This window comes from Vicugna pacos, chromosome 22 (assembly GCF_048564905.1).
Source record: "Vicugna pacos chromosome 22, VicPac4, whole genome shotgun sequence".
Classification (NCBI taxonomy): Eukaryota; Metazoa; Chordata; class Mammalia; order Artiodactyla; family Camelidae; genus Vicugna; species Vicugna pacos.
This window is the reverse complement of record NC_133008.1, coordinates 28,977,922-28,997,946: the sequence shown is the minus strand read 5'-3', so window position 1 is coordinate 28,997,946 and position 20,025 is coordinate 28,977,922. Positions and strand designations below refer to the sequence as shown.

The following is a 20,025-nucleotide window of genomic DNA, read 5'->3' as shown; positions in this document are numbered from 1 at the left end:
TACTGGAAATGGTTTTTAATCATAATTAAATAGTGGGTGATTAAGCCATAACTGAGGTCTTGGACTCCAGGCTTCTCCTGAGTTTCCTGTGGCTCAGCTGCCTGGAGCCTCGGCGCCCCAGTACAGATTCAGCCCAGGCTGGGTCCAGCGGTGCCAGCAGTGTCCAGGGCCGCCATCACCGCTCCACGGCCAGGGCCTCAGCCTCCTCGGGGAAGGCTATGTCGAAGATCTCGCGGTAGTGCTCCACGAAGTGCACCTCCAGGCCCTCAGTGATGAAGGGGGCCAGGTCATAGAAATCCTTCTTGTTCTCGGCGGGCAGGACGATGCATGTCACTCCCGCACGCTTGGCCTGGGAGGGAGGGGACCACAGTTCAGTGTGGAAGGAAAGGAGAGGGCTGGGCTGGGAACAGATGATTGGGACCTGGGAGCAGGAACCTGGCCTCTTGTGGAAAGTTACAGAAAGAGACCTGTAGCTTCCTGGATTGATTGCAGTATCCCCTGCACTGCATTTAGCGGTCTGGCACCTGAGGTTGGCCACACCCCCGTCCTACCCGGGGGGCCTCTGCAGCAGTCCCCTCAGCCTGTCACTTGGACAGGGGTTCCTGTGTGTCACTGCTCTAGGGACACAGCACACAGTGACTCCCTGAAGCTCTCAACTTTGCAAGCACGGAGGCCCAGAGGGCCTAAGGTTGTCCCAGTCATAGGTTCCCCCCAAGCTGAGCCCCTGCAGGCACTTGAGGTCAGCAGGCAGGAGGTGTGTGTAAGGGACAGAACCTGGGGGGGGGGTCACCATGAGGAGTGGGGGACCCCAGGGCAGACCTGCCTCCCACATCCCCCACAGTCCAACCTCGTTAAGTGCACAGTGAGACTTTGGGCCCTCCCCCACAGCCCTTCCTGCAGCCACAGTTCTCACTGCTGGTCAGGTGAGAAGCCCGAGTGGGGCCTCTTGTCTGTGGAGATTCTCCAAAGCCGTAAAAAGGCTGAGAACCACAGTGGAGAGGCAGCTTGGCAGTCAGCTGAACCTGCCCCTGGCCAGGCAGCCTGGGTCCAGACCCCATGCCTCACTTCCCGTCTCTCAGATGGCCCTGTCCCCGTCCTGCCTGTGAGCTGGGAAGCTGGGCGGGTGCTCACCGCAATGGTCTTCTCCTTGATGCCGCCCACCGGCAGGATCTTGCCCGTGAGGGAGACCTCGCCTGTCATGGCCAGGTTCTGCCGCACCGACTGGTTCATTGCCAGGGAGAGCAGGGCCGTGATGATGGTGCAGCCGGCGCTCGGGCCATCCTTGGGGGTGGCGCCCTGGGGGGAGATGGGGCTGGTGGGCAGACTGCCCCGAACTGGGGACTCCAGTGGGAGCGTGGGGCCGGCCTCACCTCAGGCACGTGCAGGTGGATGTGTGACGTCACCAGGAATTCATTGGTGGGGTCGCGCTGCATCAGGAAGGCCCTGGCAAAGGTGTAGGCGATGCGGGCGCTCTCCTTCATCACCTCCCCCAGCTGGCCTGTCACCTCCAGGCTCCCATCCTTGTCCTCCTTGCTGTGGCTGCCTCTGTCCCAAGGCCGCCTCAGGGACGTCTCAACAAACAGTGTGGAGCCGCCTAGGGAAGCAAGGGCAGTGCCACTGAGCCCTGGGGTGCCCCTGACTCCGGGACAGCTGCTCCCGCCACCCTCCTCATGGCTGGGCAGCCCTTGGGGACACTCATCACCGTTCCTTCCCCAGCTGGTCCAGCCTCACGCCTCCTCAGCCCTCATAGCTCCCAGCCCACACAGCCCCTTCAGAGGTTCCAGCTGCAGGGACTGGGTCACATGAAAAGGACCTCAGTGGGCTGGCCTTCCCTGTGTACCTGCCAGCGCAGAGCCTGCCAGCACCAAACTCATTCCCCCGCGCACAGTTTCAGTACAGCCCGACCAGGCAGCCGGTGTGCCACTTAGCCGGGCCCTGTGCGCACCCAGAGCCCCGCCTGCCAGCCAAGAGAGTCCCTGGCTACCAAAGACCCCTGGCCCTCCGGAGCCCCCTGACCCAGCCTCCTGGTGGAGGTGGGCTGAGTCACGTCACCTGGGCAGGAAGCGCCTCTCTGATCCCCCGCCCTGGCAGCTCCCTGGCTGTCCTCCTATGCTGGGTGGTAGCCCCTCAGGCGACAAGTTCCCATGCTGTAAGGACTCCCCTTCAGGCACACCTGTCAGTGTTGCCCAAAGCTCAAGAGGAGCTACTGCCGCCTCCTCGTGGCCCCACCTGCCCTCAATCATCACGCACACTGCCCATCGGCAAGGAGCCCACAGCTAAGGCTCCGGTCCGCCCATCTCTCCCAGAGGGACAGGCAAGCACAGGGCCGTGTGGGGACCCCCACGTTTGCTCCCGATGCAGGCCACTCACCCATGGCGGTCCAGGCCAGGCCCATGACCACGCCGGGCGGCGTCACGTCGTACATGCGCTCCACCGTGAACACCGGCTTCCCCACGAAGTCCTGTAGGTTCTCGGGCGTCACCTCCACGAACTCGGCCTCGCCACTGACGATCTTGTAGGCGGACTTCCGTAACACCTGGGGGGACAGCGAGGGGGCTCACCTCCATCTCCTTTTTAATTTTTTACAGTTGTGGTAAAATACACGACGTAAATCCCACCTTAACCGTCTTTTAAGTGTACAGCTCAACGGCAGTGGCAGTAAGTGCATTCGTGCTGGGTGTCCAACCATCCCCGCCAGAACTTCCTCATCTTCCCAAACTGAAACTGCCCCCATTTAACACTCACTCCTCGCCTCCCCCGGCCCCCGGCTGGCTCACCTTCTCCACCTGCTTCTGCAGGTTGCGGACGCCGCTCTCCCGGCAGTACTGCTTGATCAGGAGGGTCAGCACGTCCGACGACAGCTTGGCCTTGCTCTCGTCCAGGCCACACTGGGCACGGGCCTGAGGCACCAGGTACCGCTGCGGGGAGGAGCGGCCACCGTCAGGACCCCAGGGCCTTGGTCAAGAACCAGTGCCTCTCCTGTGGCCCCCGCCCAGCCTTCCCAAGATCACCGAGGTAGACCCCAGGCCTGGCCCACAGAGCCCCTGTACCCAGGGGAGCCTGGGGTTGTCCAGTGTAGCTGGGGTGTCAGGGGAGGGCCCCCTGCTCCAGGAGGCCACACCTAAGTCAAGACCTGAACGGTGTGGAGCCAGGAGCCCATGAGGGAGGGTGGCAGTGAGTCCAGGGAGGAGCCCTATGGGTACCAGGCCCTTGGAGGGCCTGGGACCTGCAGATGCCCAGCCTGTCGCCTCCATGTGCTCCTGAGACGCCAGGCCTCTGCTCCTGCTGGCTATACCCTCTGCCCAGATCTGATTCCTGCCCTCCCTCCAGGTGGCACCTTAGATGCCTCTTCCTCCAGGAAGGCCGCCTCAATCTCATGCAGACAGAGGGCCCGTGTGGTAGCTGACTGGCGATGTGACTGCTGCCAAGAGCAGACAGGGATGAGGAGCAGGTCAGAGGCTCCGAAGTCACTCACAGTCCAGCACCACTCCTGCCACACCACAGTCATTGAACAGAGTTCTGAGCACTGACTGTGGGACAGATGTGTCCCACCATCCTCGTGTTCCTCTTGTTGTCCCTTCAGGGGTTGGAGGAAGCCCTGCACCCAGGCCCCCAAGCCTGCCCCTCCTCCACCCGGTTCAGTGTCCAGGCTGGTGACAGAGGATATGGTGGGGAGTCCCCAGCACCCCTGCAACCATCTCAGCCTAGAGCTCCTCTTCCTCACCTCCTGCCCCAACGGGATGCACAGGCTGGGAGCCCGCGCCTGTCACAGGGCTGTGAAGGGCTCCAGGGGACGAGATGCTCCCAAGCCCTTTCCAGAAAGAAAATGCTGTGCTAGGGACACAAGCCCTCAGGAAAGAAGTCTGGCTGTGCCCTGAGTGATTCCAGGCTAGTAGAGCACCACACACCGGGCACCAGGGGAAGGACCCTCCCTGGGTGTCTCCCAGAGAAATGCCTGCTTTCAAGTAAGAGCCTCAGGGCAGGAACGCCCAGTTAGGCAGTTGCACCCCCCAGGACCACGGCTGGTGGAAACGGACAGCAGCCTCACTCCCGCACCCACAGCCCCAGGTGAACCAGCAGAGACACCGGCCTTGTGCCACGGAGGGCCCGGCATGCCACGTGTGAGGCAGGTGCGGTGTGCGACCTCGAGGCAGCAGGGCACTGAGGGGGACTCTCCTGTGGGAGGTGAACTCACAATCCCGAGAGTGCTGGGCCCTGAAAGCCAAGGCAGGGCTGCCACCTTCAACACCGAGCTCACCAGAGGGCTGTCCTGCTTTTGTGCTGTGGCCCGTGACGTGGGGATGTAAGGAGAGACAGGAACTGGGTCTCCGGCCCCTAAGACCCCTGGGATTTCCTAAGCAATGGGGCAAGGAGAGCATCCTTTCTTATTCACAAGCCCCTTGCAGGAATACCCAAGGATTTCAGGAACAACGAGGGGACGCCTCAGCACAGCTGGATGGGGCCTGGTGGCCAAAGGAACCGACCAGGGGGCGGGAGGGCCGGAACCTTCAGCTGTGCCCTCACCCCCGGGGGGGGGGGGAGGGGCTGGGGACTGGGCTCACCACCAATAACCAATTGATGATTTCATCCATCGGCCCGTGCAGCGGGGCCTCCCCACACCTTGCCTCCTGCACCTCTTTTTCAGCTGTTCTCGAGTTGTATCTTTTATAATAAACGTAACAGTAAGTAAACCGCCTCCCAGAGTTCTGTGGGCTATTCTGGCAAATTATCAAACTGAGGAGGGGGTTCTGAGAACCCATGATTCTGGGTGGTCTAAAGTAAGAGCAGCTGGGGACTTGCTGCTGGCATGTAAAGCGGGGCAGCCCTGTGGCCTGAGCCCGAACCTGTGGGTCTGATGCTGTTTCCGGGTAGTCAGCGTTCAGAACTGAACTGAATAACAGGACACTGGCCTGAGAGCTGGCTGGTGTGGGGAACCCCCACCCGGTGTCAGAGGTATGACCTACACAGTTCACAACAGGCCTGTTCCCCTAGTACCACCACCACCTCCCCCCATCTGTCCCCTCCTGGCACGGGTGCCCCAGGGCAGGGTCACTGCGGGTTGTCCCCTAGCTCTGGTTAACTGCCTGGCACCTGGAGGGTACTCAGATCTTTCTTAAACCCAAGTGGTAGTGGGGTGACCCCTCACCCCAGGGCTGGGCTGTCTCACCTCCGCAATGGCGAGCTTCTCCTGGGCCACGTAGCCTGACACGTTGATCATCTCCATCCGGTCCCTCAGCGGCTCCGGGATGGTCTCGGTGATGTTGGCAGTGCAGATGAACAGCACCTGGGGGAGGCGACAGTGAGGTTCCTGGGGACGGGGCATCCCATCTCTCTCTGCCAGGCCAGCCCCTGGGCACAACACACACCTTGGACAAGTCCACGGGCACATCCAGGTAATGGTCCAGGAAGTTGGCGTTCTGCTCGGGGTCCAGCAGCTCGAGCAGCGCTGATGAGGGGTCCCCCTGGTAGCCCCGGCCAATCTTGTCCACCTGAAGGAGCCGCAGAAGGTGGGCTCACTAGGCAGTCCAGCGGGAGACTGGCTGGGCCCAGACCCCACCAGCATAGGGGTCAGGGCAGGGGAGCCCTGGCCTGACGGCGTGGCTGTGGGCAGACACCGGGTCCTCCAGGACAGGAGGGCCCAGTGTCCAGAGACAGCTCAGCTGCAGCCCCACCCACATGGCTCAGGGACCATCGAAACCTCAGGGACCTGGGTTTCACTTTGAACACAGACTCCATCTGGTCAGAGCCACCTGGAGCCATGGGCTCAGAGGGTCCAGAGGACTACATCCGACCCGGGGGAAGGGCGTAAGCCCGGCCTCGGACCCCAATCTCCACACCCCACGAACCTCGTCGATCAGCACCAGCGGGTTCTCGGTCTTGGTCTTCTTCAGGCACTGGATGACTTTCCCTGGCATGGCACCCACGTACGTCCGCCTGTGGGAGAGGGCACGACTGGGCGCTTGGGCCTCATCGCCTGGGGCTGCTGCGGCCCAGCTCACCCGGAGCTCAGGACCTTCACCGGCCACATGCCCTCCTCGGCCACCACAGGAGATACGGAGATGCACATGGCGTGGCCCCAGCAGAGGATGAACGCTTCCAAGCAGTGCAGGTGCGCAGAGCACTCAGTTACCCCAATGGCTTTGTGGTCCCAAGGGCTGGGGGTGTCGATATCCTCCCCAGCTGATTCAGGGCACAGGGGACAGACTCACAGCCAACTCTCTCTCGGACCCATCCCCCTAGCCAGCACCTCCTATCCAGACCATGAAACCCAGCCCACACTGCCCAACCCAAGAGGAGAGGGGCTGGGAGCAGCAGGAAAACCCCCAAACCCTCAGCCCATAGGCTCAGGGTCATGGGCCCAGGGCCCGCCTCAGCGGACAAGCTCTTTCAGGAGCGTTTCCCGAGTGCCCATTTGCTCTGCCCCAGCTCGGCCGCAGGGGCCTGCCGGGCAGTCGCAGGGAACCAGCCAGACAGGAGTCCCGCACCGTGAGCTGAGGCCCAGCAGAGCAGCCCAACCGCAAACCAGGCAGGCGAGGAAATGACGAGGTACGGATGACTTCGTACTTGGCACAAGGCAGAGCAGGAGAGGGGGTGGGGAGTGCCGCCTTGCTTGGGGGAGCGGCAGTGGCTGAACAGGAGGCTCTGAGCAAAGGAGGTGAAAGGGAGCCCTGTGGCGGTCTGGGGGAGGGCGCTCCGGGGGGAGGGCGCAGTGCGCGCAGGAGCCCCGGGGCAGGGCCAGGCCTGGCGTGTCACAGGAGCAGCGATGAGGCCCGCAAGGCTGGAGGTCAGGGCCTTGTGGACTGCAGGGAGGACGTGGGCTTCTACCCCGAGGGAGGTGGGAGCCCTGGAGGGCTATGGGCAGAGGTGGGCTTGGCTGTCCCCGACATCACAGCAGTCAGTTCCCTGTCCTAGTCCTTGTCTTGGGATCCTAGACCAACGTCCACACAGATGCCCACCTGCCTTCCCCGATGACTCACCACCCCCGACGTCACAGACTTCCTATGCTTGTTTAGAAACAGTCAAGGCCCCTTCTCACCCTGGTGAGTGGTTTGCGGATCCCGAGCATTCCCTGAAGCAGGGGCCGGGGACCTGGCCTGCCTGCCTCCCTCTGTGCATCCCCTCCAGCTCCACCCAGCCGGCCCTCCCAGCTCAGACTGCGGCCCGAGCCAAGAACCTGCACCGCCCCCAACCCCGCAACTCCCCAGCACACCCACACCGTTCCAGCCTGTAGGCCTCCCAGTGACTCCGCACCCAAGGCTACGTCAGCTTCACCCTCCACTCCTGACCTCCCGGCCCCACCATGCTCCAGCTCCCTTCTCCAAACTCCTCTCCAGGCCCCGGACCGGGGTGGGTCTGGGGTGGGTTGTTAGACTGGCCACGTCCCTGGGGACTCAGCACAGCAAGGAGTGGCAGGGCTGCACCAGGCTGGAGTGTTTTCACCCCGCCCGGAGGGTGGGATGGCTCCAGACAATGACCCCCAGGAAGGCCCGTGAGCCCCGGGTAACCAGAACCATCAATGTTTTTAAAAAGCCAGAAAAGTAACTTTCACACAGTTTAAAACCTTTGACCACGGTAGGATGGAGACACATGGCAAACTCGGAACAGACACCATGTACCTGTTACACTTGTGTCTCACCGAGGTTGTTCAGAGAACCACCCTCTGCGGAGGCCAGTGTGGCGGAAGCCTCGGAACACAACATCCCCGACTGCCCCACAGAAGGGCGTCACACACGGGCCAGATGGCTTTAAGAGCCTGGACATGGGGGTTGCCAGGCCCTGCTCTGGGCCTGACGAGGAGGGAAGAACCTCGCTCAGGCCATCCCACCTCTCACTCTAGTCCACAGTCCCCTGTCCTGAGGCTGGCACACAGCCCCGGAACTCCAGCCAGGGTTGGGGGGAGCTGAGCTGTGGGACATAAGCTGGAACCATGGGGCCGTCTGCTGACAGCCCGGCTGAGAGGTCCTCTTGGTGCTCAAAAGGCCAAGATTTTGATCCAATGTTTAAGCGCCTGGATTCAGCCAGTCCTGAAGTCAGCAAGACACCTGGACTTTTCTATTATTTACTCCAGCTTGAGTGGGGTCTGGTGCTCGCTCACTCTACCAGGGCAGGAACAGACCCAGGAGGAAGGAAGCCTGACCAGGATGAGCCACGAAGGGAGTGGGGCCAGGCCTACCTGTGCCCCTTGATCTCAGCCACGTCCGTCATGCCCCCGACACTGAAGCGGAAGTACTCGCGGTTCAGGGCGCGGGCGATGGAGCGGGCGATGCTGGTCTTGCCCACGCCCGGGGGGCCGTAGAAGCAGAGGATCTTGCCCTGGGTGGAGCCCCGGAGCTGGCTGACAGCGATGAACTCCTGTGGGCAGAGGCGGGCTCCCGTGAGACACTCGCCGCCCTCTCTGCAAAGCAAGGAGCTCCGCCTGGAGTGGCCCCTTCCCGTAGGCATTGGGGGCTGTGAGAAGGGATGAGACCTGTCCCAGAGGGGCTGAGCTGACTGGATGTCACTTGCCACAGAGAGGGACAGCTGTGGCACCAACAGGACAAGCAGGTGCCAGGAGGATGTGGGCAACTGACTGTGACTCCAACACCAGGCTCATCCAGTAACTCCCTACACCTGGACAACAGCATCCTCTCTCTCCAAAAGCCTGCCCCCACACCTGCCCTCAGCCAGACGCCCGGCCCTCGTTTCCTCCTATCATAAGCATAATTTTTATCCCCCTCACATGGGAAGCCCTGACATCTGAGCCACTCTAACACTGGTCCCTCCACCCATCCCCCTCCTCAGCCCCTGCTGACCCCCACACCAACCCTGCCTTGGCCAAGCCCCTCCCTTGCCCGCAGATTCACCAGGGGGCTTCTCTGGGTCTCCCACAAACATGGGGCAATCCTGGGTCCCCTGAGGCACCCCCTCACCAACACAGATCCAGACAAGGCAGCCTCGGCCTCCCGGCCCCTGCCCTGGGGGCACTGAGCCAGCGCAGCAGGTGGGCCAGGGCCCAGGGCCCAGGTAGGGGACGACCGGTGGCGCCTCACCCACCAGGATGCGCTTCTTCACATCCTCCATCCCGTAGTGGTCCTCCTCCAGCACCGCCTGCGCCCGGGCCAGGTCCAGGTTCTCATCGCTGCACTTGCCCCACGGGATGGACGTCAGCCAGTCCAGGTAGTTGCGGGTAACACTGCCACGGGACAGGCAAGAGCCAGTGAACAGCCGGGCGTCACCGCTTTGAGGAGCCAACCCGGCCCGGGCCCCCTGCAGTCCAGGTGCACCCCGTGCTACTGTTCTCAGGAAACACTGTGTTTTTCACACATTGAAGGTTTCGGTAACCCTGTGTTGTCCAGTCACTTTTTAGCAATAAAGTACTTTTCGGGGGGGGGGGGCGGGGGAAGGGGCAGGTAATTAGGTTTATTTATTTTTATTGAAGGTACTGGGGATTGAACCCAGGACCTCAGGCATGCTAAGCACACGCTCTACCACTTGAGCTATACCCTCCCCCCAGCAATAAAGCACTTTTTAATTAGACCATGTATTTTGCTCTTTTTTGACATAATGCTTAATAGACTACTTGACAGACTACAATACAGTATGAACATAACTTTTATACACACTGCAAAACTAACAAAAACTCACGTGGCTCGATTTATTGCTGTGAACCAACCCTGCAGTGTCCCTGCGCCCTGGCACCAGTGCTAGACCTGCTTCCCAGAGACTCAGCGCCCGTGGGGACTACTCAGGGTCCGACAGCACTGGGGGGGCCAGGGGTAGGGACGGGGAGACCACCTGATCGGGACAAGTGGGCAAACGGAGACCAGGAGCGTGACCCCCAGACTAGGCACCGAGCACCCAGGGACAGAAGCGGATCCCCCTAAGGAGGTCAGGGTCAGAGGAGGAGACAACTGACAGAGGCCGAGGCTGGAGTGAAGCACCCTGAAGCGGAGGAAGGGCCATGAGCCGAGGAATGTTTCCTGGGAGTTGGAAGAGGGAGGAAACCTCCAGCGCCTCTAGGAGGAGCCAGTCCTGCCCACGACACCTGGACGTTAGGGCTTTGGGCTCCGGACCGGAAGGCAGGTCGTTGTTTTAAGGCGCTAAGTCTGTGGTCACCTGTGACACCAGCCTGGGAAGCTCACTCACTGAGCAACAAAGAGAAGCTGGGGCGTCTCTGGAAGGGGGGCCCACACTGCCTGGAGGAGCCAGCCTCTCCAGGGTCCATGCAGAAAGAGACAGCCCTCCCCAGACGTCCTGAGCCCGAGAGGGGCCTGGTCCAGCAGCCCAGGGGGAACTCAGGGTCTGGGGCTGCAGGCCCGCTCAAGTCCTCCCCTGAGGAGCCGTCCCAAGCCCTGGCCAGCCCATGAGCTGCCGAGAGCAGCACCTGGTCCCAGAGCCAAAAACATCCCCCAGGGCCCTGACCCCGGGGCCACCACCAACTTCCAACCAGTGTGCAGAAGGCCATGAGCAGCTGGCAAGGCCAGGCCATCAGGAAGAAGGACAATAGCTGGCTGACTCTCAAAGCTGCCAGAGGGATACCAGGGTACAGAAGCTGAAGGAGGGGCTGGCCTTGGGGCAGCGGTTCCAGGGACTCCCAGTTCTGACCAGTGGCACTGGCTTGGAGCCAGACGTCCCTGAGTCCTTATCCCTGTCCCCATCTACTGGTCCAGGGATCCTGGTCACAGACTTACCATCTCCAAGCCTCGACTTGCTCAGCTGTGAAATGGGGGTGATGGGAGAGGACCCCCTCACCCCGGGGCCACACTCACTTGAACTCGGAGGAGTGGTTGTCCAGCAGGCCCAGCTTGCTCAGCTCCTCGTCCACCACGTCCATGACGTGCTTGGGCACCACCAGCTCCTTCAGCCGCTCGCGGAACTTCTCCTCGATGGCGTCCTTGTCGTCCTTCTCCAGGCCCAGCTCCTTCTTGATGATCTTCAGCTGCTCCTGCAGGAGGTACTTGCGGTGCGTCTGCTTGATCTTCTCCTCCACCTGCGGGGCCACGAGGCTGTGGTCAGACCAGCGGGGACACGCAACAATGCGGAGCTGGGGACGCCGCTGCCGCTTCAGGACGCGGAGACAGAAACCCAGGGCACGTGGCCTCCAATTCCCCCACCTCCAACCCGAGTCCTCCCGGGCACGGGCCTCACAGCCACACCACATCCCAGGGCCAGGGAAGCACTTGCCCCTCAGCCCTGGTTCCGACGAGGGGGAGGGGAAGCGCAGCCTGGCGCCGGCCCGCCTCCCACGCCGGTCTGGGGGTGCCGAGCCTCCTTCTAACGGACAGGCCGAGGGCCCTGGGTTAGCCCCAGCACCCGCCCCCAGGGTCCTGCTGACCCCTGTCCTCGTGTGCGAGAGTCGAGGTGTACGTTTTCCAATGAAAGATATGATACAAATTTTTCCCCTTACGTAAGAACTAAGTGAGACAAGTGAGTTAAATCCGGAAAACGTAGTAACTGACTATCTGGGCGGACCACGGTTTGCCCAAAGATGGGAAGACAGTCCTCTCACAGCTGAGTCTTGGGAAACAGCTTCCAACCTTTCCAGGGCCGGCTCCCCTATTTCCAGCATCTCCCCGGGGCTCCCTCATAGAGGACAGTCCAGGGCCCTCTCACCCTGTGCTCGGCCTTGGGCCACAGTCTGAAGTCTCACCCGAGGTTCCCAGGCCCCAAGGAGCGCGCAGCCTCAGGGAAGAGGCCCCGCCCAACCCCGGCCGGCTCACCTCCCGGCCCAGGCGCTGCTGCAGCTTGCTCAGCTCAAACTCCTTCTTGAGGAGGGACAAGGCTTTATACAGCCGCTTGGGAATCTGCCGAGAAAGGAAGACGCGAGAGGATGTTCAGAGGGGCGAGGGTGTGGGGAGCAATGGAGGAAGCAGGGCCTGGGGCCGGCTCTGACCCAGCCCGCTTCTGGACATGGCTGCTACAGCCACACCCCACGAGTCTCACTCACGTTGGTCTCCTCCAGGACATCTTGCAGCTCGTGGGACTCGGCTCCGGTCAGCGCAGCGCCCATGTCGCTCAGGTAGATGGGGTTGTCCACCACCCTGTGGCCTGCCTGCATCATCTGCAGCACAGACTCTCTGCAAGGGATGGAGATGCTGCCATGCCAGACACAAGCCGCTGCACTGCGACCCCTCTGGAGATCCCCTCCCTCAACCCCAGCTGAGGACCACAGAGGCTCTGGCCAAATCCAGGTCCCTGTTAGCAGGGAGAAGACCAAGAGCTGAGGCCAGCAAGCGGTCTCCTCCAACCTCCTGGCCCAGGGCCTCCCTGCTAGGAGGAAGCAAGCCCCACATACACAGTCCTGGGCCAGGAGTCCCGCAGCCCCACCAGGTTTCCCATGAGGACAACACAACCAGCGGCGAAAGAGCCAGAGGGCCCCAGACCCACCTGTAGAGCGGGTTCAAGGCGATGATGTCCCGGATGGTCTTCACAATCTCTGCAGTCAGGGCCTGGCAAGCAGGGAGGTCGCAATGGTCACAGGGAGCCCCTCCCACCCGGCCTGGCTAAGGACGCCCTCAGAGGCCCAGGAGCGGAGCCCAAATTCACCAGGCTGGGACTTGGGACCCGAGAGCAAAAACTAAACCATCCCTGTCTTGGCAGACCACTCTGAACCTCCCGTCCCAGAACAGCCATGTAGGGGGTGGGGGAAGGGGTGCTTTGTTCCTTTCTTTTAAGCACTGTCCTCACAAGTGGCACCCCCCTCCCCACCTCAGCTGTGGGTCACCAGGGCTCTTGGCCTGCACCCCCTGAACCTCGCCCCAGTCCCCCTTCCGAGGCAGTCCCCACGCCGGTGTGGATGCCATGGGGACTGCTGCCCTTCCTGCCTTCACTGCCACCACAGTGTGGCTGGCGACACTCCTGGCAGGATTATTGGGCGCAGTCTGCGGCATAAATCCCACACCTCATGGTTTCCAGAGGCCACGGCTCCCAGCACATCGTGCTCCACTCGGGGCAGCAGTGGGCAGGAAGCACGTGGCCGCCACTGCTGGGGTCTTCAGTGTGATCACCTGGTTCCCGGGTTCATCCCTGAACTGCCTGGGACGACCTTTGTAGTAGGAGCAGGGACACGGACAGGCACACTGCGAGCGGCCCGGCTCCCCGCCACCACAGCATCTGTGTGTTCTGCCACATGTATCCCCCCAAACAAGAGCCTTAAGGGCGACTCTAAAGCTGTGCTGCCCCGGGCGGCAGCCACCAGCACTGCTCGCATTCCCGTGAGTTAAGATGAAACACAGCCAGGCGTTGTGCTCCTCAGCTGCGTCAGCTGTACATCAAGTGCTCAACAGCCACAGGGGCTAGGGGAGCAGAATCACAGGGCACACCCGAGCCGTACAGAGCTCTCCTGCATGGCACTGCCCTGGGGGCCCGTGGTTGTGACTGCTGGCCAGGCCCCCTGCCTGGGCTGCAGCGGACATCACCAATGGATCGCCACACTCCTCCCCACCAGGCTCAGAGCCTGCCCCAGAGTCCTCAGCACAGCACTGCAGGCTCAGACAAAAGCTGCCAGTCACGTCTGGGGGGTGTTCCCCATGGGGAGAGCAGGGCACCAAGGGCATGCTCATGCAAGGAACCTTCCAATGGCTCTGCCTTTCCTCAGATGCCCCCTCGACAGCGAGCTCGCTGTGCTATAAAGGCAGGCCAGCCTAGGCTTGGGACCCAGGTGGCCAGAAGGCTGTTTCCTTCCTGTCTTGAAGCCCCGAGTCACAGTAAATGTGCCCTGCCCACCCCCAGCCCTGGGCCTGGGAGGAGGGGCCAGGCCAGAGGAAGGGGGCGCGGGCATCAAACCCTGACCCCCTCCCGGCAGCTGGGGCCCCAGCGCAGCCCCTTTACCTCCCTGACACCAGCTCCGCCTGGACTTCTGAGGAAGAAGGCGCTCGCCGGGCCCCCAGACTCACCTTCACCTCCTCAGTGACCTGGAAGTCCTCGTGGACGACGTTCTCCACCTCCACCATGAGCACCTCGCTGGCAGGGCCGGGCTCCACCGCCACCTCCACCTGCTGCCTGGCGCCCCCGTCCTCCTCCGCCTCCTTCTTGTTCCGCTTGGGCTTCCGGCGGGGCTTCTGCTTGTTCTCACCCTCAGGATCCTCTGGCTCCACCTCCAGCTGGCGGCTGATGTGAACCCTGAAGGCCACAAGGAAGGGGTGAAGCCATCGAGGCTGGGGGGTGTCCAGCCAGCGGCTTCCGCAGGGCTGCTGACTAAAGGGCGCCTGCAGCCACCGACTGGAGTGGAGCTGCCGTCTCAGAACCCACGGCCAGCATCCCCCCTACCCTGGGGACATCCATTCCACTTCCCACACCAACGCCCATCGTCCTCCACAAACCAAGAAGCCCGTGGCAGCCACTCTGGGCCCATCAAGAGTTCTGGGACCCTGTCTGCCCCTCCCTCAGCCTCAAGCTCCCTTACGGCATTCAGCTTCACAATAAGGGAACCTCCTTCCCTGACCACCCCATGTGAATGAAGTCCAGCCCCGCCTGTGCACACAGCCCCCAGCTTGTCCATCTTCAATTTCCCCCCCAAAGCACCTGCCACCATCAGAATGCAGCCTGTAACCTATTTCCGTGCTCACGTTCTCCCCATGCAGGGGGCCAGATCCCCAAGGTGGGCCCCTCACCTGCTCCTCCAATCACAATCAAGCACCTGGCAGATACCAGGCCCCAGGTGTTTGGGGACAGGTGGGCTCCCTTCTGCCCCACGGGGATAACTAATAACAGTACTGTCCTTAGAGAGCAGGCCTGATACCGACTGGGACCCGGGCTCAGTGCTTGGCTGACAGGGGCAAGAGGCATAGAGAAAAGGAAGCGGGGACTCGGTAAAGCACTGGGGTGACCTGGCCTCAGGGGTCAGCAGGACTCTGAGGCACCTCACAGGATAGCAGAGTAGTGAGTAGCCGCCACTGTATGAATTTTGGTTGCAACTTATTCTGTTCCTTCTGACCAATGAATCCTCCCAAGAGACAAAGCAGCAGCCTCTTCTCTAAAACAGACCCTAATGCTAGCAGATGAGGATGGGCACAGGGTCTCAGCACAGTGGGGACGCCACCAGGACGGTCCACAGAATCACTGCCCTCATAGACCACCCTCACCCTAGGTGTCCTAGTAGGAGGCGGGGCTGCCAGCTGACACAGAAAAAAGCTGTCAGAAAAAAGGATGGAGGGCTCTAGAATCAGCAAACGCCAGCGAGCATCTTCTACAAGAGGCTTCTCAGAATATTTACTACGTTAACGGCCTGTGACTCTGAAATGTGACGATTCCCACACGTATGTGATCACAGGACGACTTTGACAAGTGTCTTGGGAGGCCACTGTTCCTCGGAACACACGTGAAAAGCTGGTTCATTTCTTCCAGCTTCAACCCAGTTGTCATATTGTTCTTAATGAATGGCAGCAGTACAGGGGTTAGACCAGGCTTACAAACGTTGTATGTAGCCCTTCAGCAGAACGGAGGCAGAAACTAGCACGACCCGCGAGGAAATGTGTCTGGCTAAGCGACAAACCGCCAATTGTTAGGCTGAACGGAGACACAGATGCAGGCACCTGGGGGAAGGCCTGCCTGACACCTAGACATGGGCTATGAGGCAACTTGCTGTTTTGTTTCATGGTGCTTTTTGGAGCATCAGAATTGGCTCCTCATTGATCCCCCCAACTGCCACTTTGACACGGGCTCTGAGAAGCGGGATCCGCCTCCAGCTCTGGCCTGCTTGCTGCACTGAGGAAAAGGGCGGCTGGTGGCACCTGGGGCATTGCTCTCCTGGCCCTGCCCCGCCCCGCCCCCTCGGGCTCCCGCACCTTCTGTGTCCCATGACAATCATGCGTAGCTTGTCCCCAAGGTCCTGCATCTCATGGATCTGGACAAATGTCCCCATGTGGTAGATCTCGTCCAGGCTCTCGACCACGTCGGACTCGTTGCTGAGGGTGGGGACACAAAGGAAGTGGGCATGGGGCCGACTCTCTTGGAATAAGAGAGAGAGAAGAGAAACACCCCTCCCAGCCTTGACCTCCGCGCTCACTCACTCCCACAGGTGCTCTGGAGCGGAGGTGCCCAGGGGGTCCCCACATAGGTGGGCAAGGCACTCTGGGTTAAGCTGGCCCCGAGGGCAGAGCCCAGGTAGGATCTGGATTCCCTTCCATACCTCCTCTGACGGGGCCTAAGATGCACCTTCAAACTCAGAAGTGGAACTAACTTCTACCTGGGGTGGAGGTGGATGTACTCAAAACCTCCACATCTGCCCGCCTAGCTCTGCTATGAAGCAGCCCCACCCTGGCCCAACACTGAGGTCCTCGAGGCTAATCTCCCCCCATCCTGACCATACACGGGGCCCAGTGCTTTGAGTTGAGTCTTCAGCCCAGACTACAAAGGGATACTCAGCTCTTGGCCTTGCCCCCTGGAGGTTTTACTGGGTTTCTTTCAAGGGTCAAGGGTCAGAGGCCCAGGCTACTCTACAGAGCAGCACTGGCGGTGAGTCACCCTGCAGGGCGCCTTCAACGAAGGAGGGAAGGAAAAATTACACTTACTTGTCATCTTTCTTTAGAAAGACGCCGGCATACGGCTGGGCAAGACGGACTTTCCTTCTTAGCAGCTCAACCAACTTCTTATTTTTAACCTAGCATGACAATGACCCCAAAGTGAAATGCAGGGCAGGTTTTCTAGGCGACATTTTGACAGCAGCTCTAGCGTTTTCCCTGTTACTCTCAGGCAGATATGCTAATCTGATCCAGGACTAACCAACATGCTCCAGAAAACCCGGAACCAAAAAAAAGAAAAAAGACTGGTATGTGGAGAATAGAGTGGGGGTAATGTTTACAAGCTGCATTCCTTAGTTCTTCCTTCTTCCTAAAGAAAACTCCAAGTAGACAAACGGCCAGAACCAAGAAATTGACTTAACATCCAATTTCAAGAGCTGTTTCTGCAGTGAAATGCCGTGACTTGAAAGTCCAAGCCACCTGCTTCTATTGTTAGGAGGACAACAGTAAATACGCATAATTCAAATGTGACACACCCCACGGGCAGGTAACTCCTTCAGTTTTCACTGAAAGCATACCCGAATCACATCTACACCCTATTTGTTGATCATCAAAGCCCCCAGGATCACAGCACATTTTCCTATCATGTCAGTGGCAGGCAGAGGGCTAATGATGTTTCCCAGCAAACAGCTGATGGGAGGAGCACAGGTGTCCTTAGGGCTCAAATGATTTCCTTCAAGCCTGTGTTAAGGCCCAGGCCAGACCCCAACTAAACTGAATGGCCCTCAGACTTTGGCATGATTCTGAATTACCTGGAGGACTTCTTAAAACTGATGGCTGGGCCCCACCCCTGGAGTTTCTTATTTAGGAAGGCTGGAGTGGGCCTGAGAATCTGCACTTCAAACAAGCTCCCAGGTGCTGCTCATGCTGCTGCTGCTGGTCCATGGATCATGCTCTGAGAAGCAGTGTTTTAACTCACTCCATTACCATATGGTATGGGAACTCCTGACACTATAAATGTACTCTTTCCGGGATAAAGGTCCGTGACACCCTTCAAGAGTGTATACGACCCACTCTATGTTAAGAGTCTTTACTCAGAGACCACTAATAAGGAGAGAAGCTTAGGGCAAGTTAGCCAGATACCGTGTCCACAAAAAAATCAAGAGAAATTGGAGCTTTGCTAACAGCTTCAGAAACATTCAGTGGGCCCGTGGAAGTTCCCAGCTTCCCCTCTGCTAACAGCTGGCCGCTGCGTCTCAGCGCCTGTCTGCTCCCTTTGGCAGGCGCCCTTTCCCTTATTCACCAGGTAACAGCGAGGAATACCGCCTGCCAGTCTCATACTGCCCGCAGCAGCTCACGGAACCCTCCTGGCTACCTCCGGGTGGGCGGACAGAATCCCCCGGAAGACTCCCATCTCTGCTAGAGCCCTGGGGACCAGGGGCATCTGCATGTTGCAGGGCTGAGGGAGCCATACCTGGTGAACAGTCCTGGCCCAAGGCCTGGGAGGGCAGAGAGGACTGCTGGAGATGGGGGTCAAGGATGGAGAAAAGACCTCCAAGGGCACATTTCTGAAGTGTCAAAAGCACACCACGTAGCAAACAGCAGCAGCGTTACCGTGAAAGTATGTTAAGCACCAGGCAGTTCTAAGTCCTTTACACATGACCTCATTTACCACCTATAACAGTTTCAACGAGGGACTATGATTATGTCCATTTCACAGATGAAACAATGGAGGCCCAGAACAGCCTGCTCAAGGTTCTATGGCTAGGGGTGGAAGAGCCAGAAATATGAACCCACAGGGTGTGGCCCTGGGGCCTACAAGTAACCTCCACTTAGTATCAGGGAAAGACCTTGGAAGGGCAGCCAATACAGGCACAATTAGCAGCACAAGAGGGGAACTGGAGTGGCCTCCTTCTGTCTCCTCACTGGCTGAACGTTGTCCCTCTGCACTGTCCTTTCCCTTTCCAAGGGATCCCTGAGATTTATTCAGCAGAGGCTGGCATGTAAGGGGGGAGGCTGGAGGGTGAATGCCAAGGCTGACTCATTGTATGACCTTGCTCAGACAGTTAACAGATAACTGCTCTCCTCCATGAACTAGTTTCCACATCGTTAAGAAAGAGAGACAAAGACAGGGTGGGGAAGGCAGCCAGGAATTTGGGTTCTTCTTACTCTAAAAACTCAAGTTCCTAGCACTCCTGCTGCTTTCACTTTATTTCATCACCCTGGTCTATTCACCCCGCCCTCCTCCCATCCTGTGGCTCAGTCTGAAAAGATCCTGTTCAGTCTCTTCCACCAGAACATAAATTCCTTAGGCAGAGGGCCTGTGTCTGTCTTGTTCCCTGATGAATCCTCAGCCTGCTACATGGGAGCAAGTTCAGAACACTCTGCTGAATGAATAACCCCTGAGAACATCCTTCTGCTACCTTCCTCCTGAGTCTCCTGACCAAACTAATGGTGAGAAGACTAGGACTAGAACTCCAGCCTTTGAGAAGCTTCGTGCCTGGAAAAAGCAGGTGAGGCAAGAGTGCTAAGCGATCCCTCAGTCCAGCCCGCTACTTGCAGGCGTGGGGAAACGAAGGCCAAGGCAGGGGCTCTCATTACCTCGACAATCTTGATAAAGCGCGGGAACACTGGGTTGCGTGTAACGGCGATGAGTGGCAGGTGCGGGAACACGTCCGGGATCATCATGGGCGTCAGCGCCGTAATGACCGGGCCTTCCCCGCCGCCCGCGCTGCCCCCCATGCCCGAGGTCCCATCCTCCGCGCCGCCCTCGGAGGCATCCTCGCCGCCGGAGAATGCGCCGCCGCCGCCGCCGCGGTTGTTCGCCTCCCAAAGTCCCCGCCAGTGGCCCGCGGCTGCGGGGCCTTGGCCCCACAGCGCCCAGGGAGGCGAGGCGTCGCAGGCCCGCCGGCCTCTGGGCAACCACGCTCGGGCCGCAGGGGGGACCCGCCCCCCGGTGGCGGCCAGCAGCGGCCGCCGAAGCGCCCAACACCTCGCAGCTCCCCACAGCCGCACATACCCTGCGCCCGCCGCCATGGCCCGGCCATCCTGGCGGCGCGCGGCACTTGCGTCACTTCCGCGGGCCAGGCTGGGGCGCACGTGACAGCGGGCGCGTGCCTGGGTGCCCGCGGGGGGCGTGGCCCAGAACGGACAGCTGCGGGGGCGGGACTTGGAAGAGTGGAGGCGGGGCCTACACGGAGAAGAACAAAGCGTTTGGGCTTCTTCGTCCCGTCCATCTATTCCGGCCTCCTAGCTAGCGCGCCTGGAAGGCTGTGGGCACGCACGACGGTCCCTAGAAAGAGAGCAGCTGCGGCTGCAAGCGCAGCTTTGGGAACATGTGGGCATACCGGTCCAAACACTTGGGCTTAGGCACTTGGGTGGCGTGCGCATCCTCAAGCTCTGGTTGGCGGATTCGGGCTTCCTGGGAGATGCTAAGTGCATGCTTAAAGTAGACAGCCCACGGGCGATCGTCTGCGCATGCCCAGGCGATGGAGGGGCGTGTTGAGCTGGACGGATTCGGGCTTCGCGGGGAACGAGATGCGCATGCCCAGGCTCCGTGGCGGACGTGCGTAGGCGCAGGCTCCAG

General features: G+C 60.3%; 1 protein-coding gene across 1 annotated transcript; it reads right to left on the bottom strand.

The window, feature by feature from the left end:
• LONP1 (lon peptidase 1, mitochondrial) lies at nucleotides 1-19,486 on the bottom strand. Its single transcript, XM_015241131.3, is given in 20 exon segments — nucleotides 1-349; nucleotides 1,132-1,296; nucleotides 1,371-1,594; nucleotides 2,371-2,536; nucleotides 2,778-2,918; nucleotides 5,168-5,284; nucleotides 5,367-5,489; nucleotides 5,847-5,934; nucleotides 8,174-8,352; nucleotides 9,034-9,172; nucleotides 10,749-10,969; nucleotides 11,700-11,783; nucleotides 11,927-12,056; nucleotides 12,367-12,428; nucleotides 13,875-14,100; nucleotides 15,765-15,884; nucleotides 16,491-16,579; nucleotides 19,041-19,310; nucleotides 19,312-19,398; nucleotides 19,400-19,486. Coding segments are annotated over 20 exon segments (2,892 nt in total). The 3' UTR covers nucleotides 1-175.
• Between the last annotated feature and the right edge of the window lie 539 nt (nucleotides 19,487-20,025).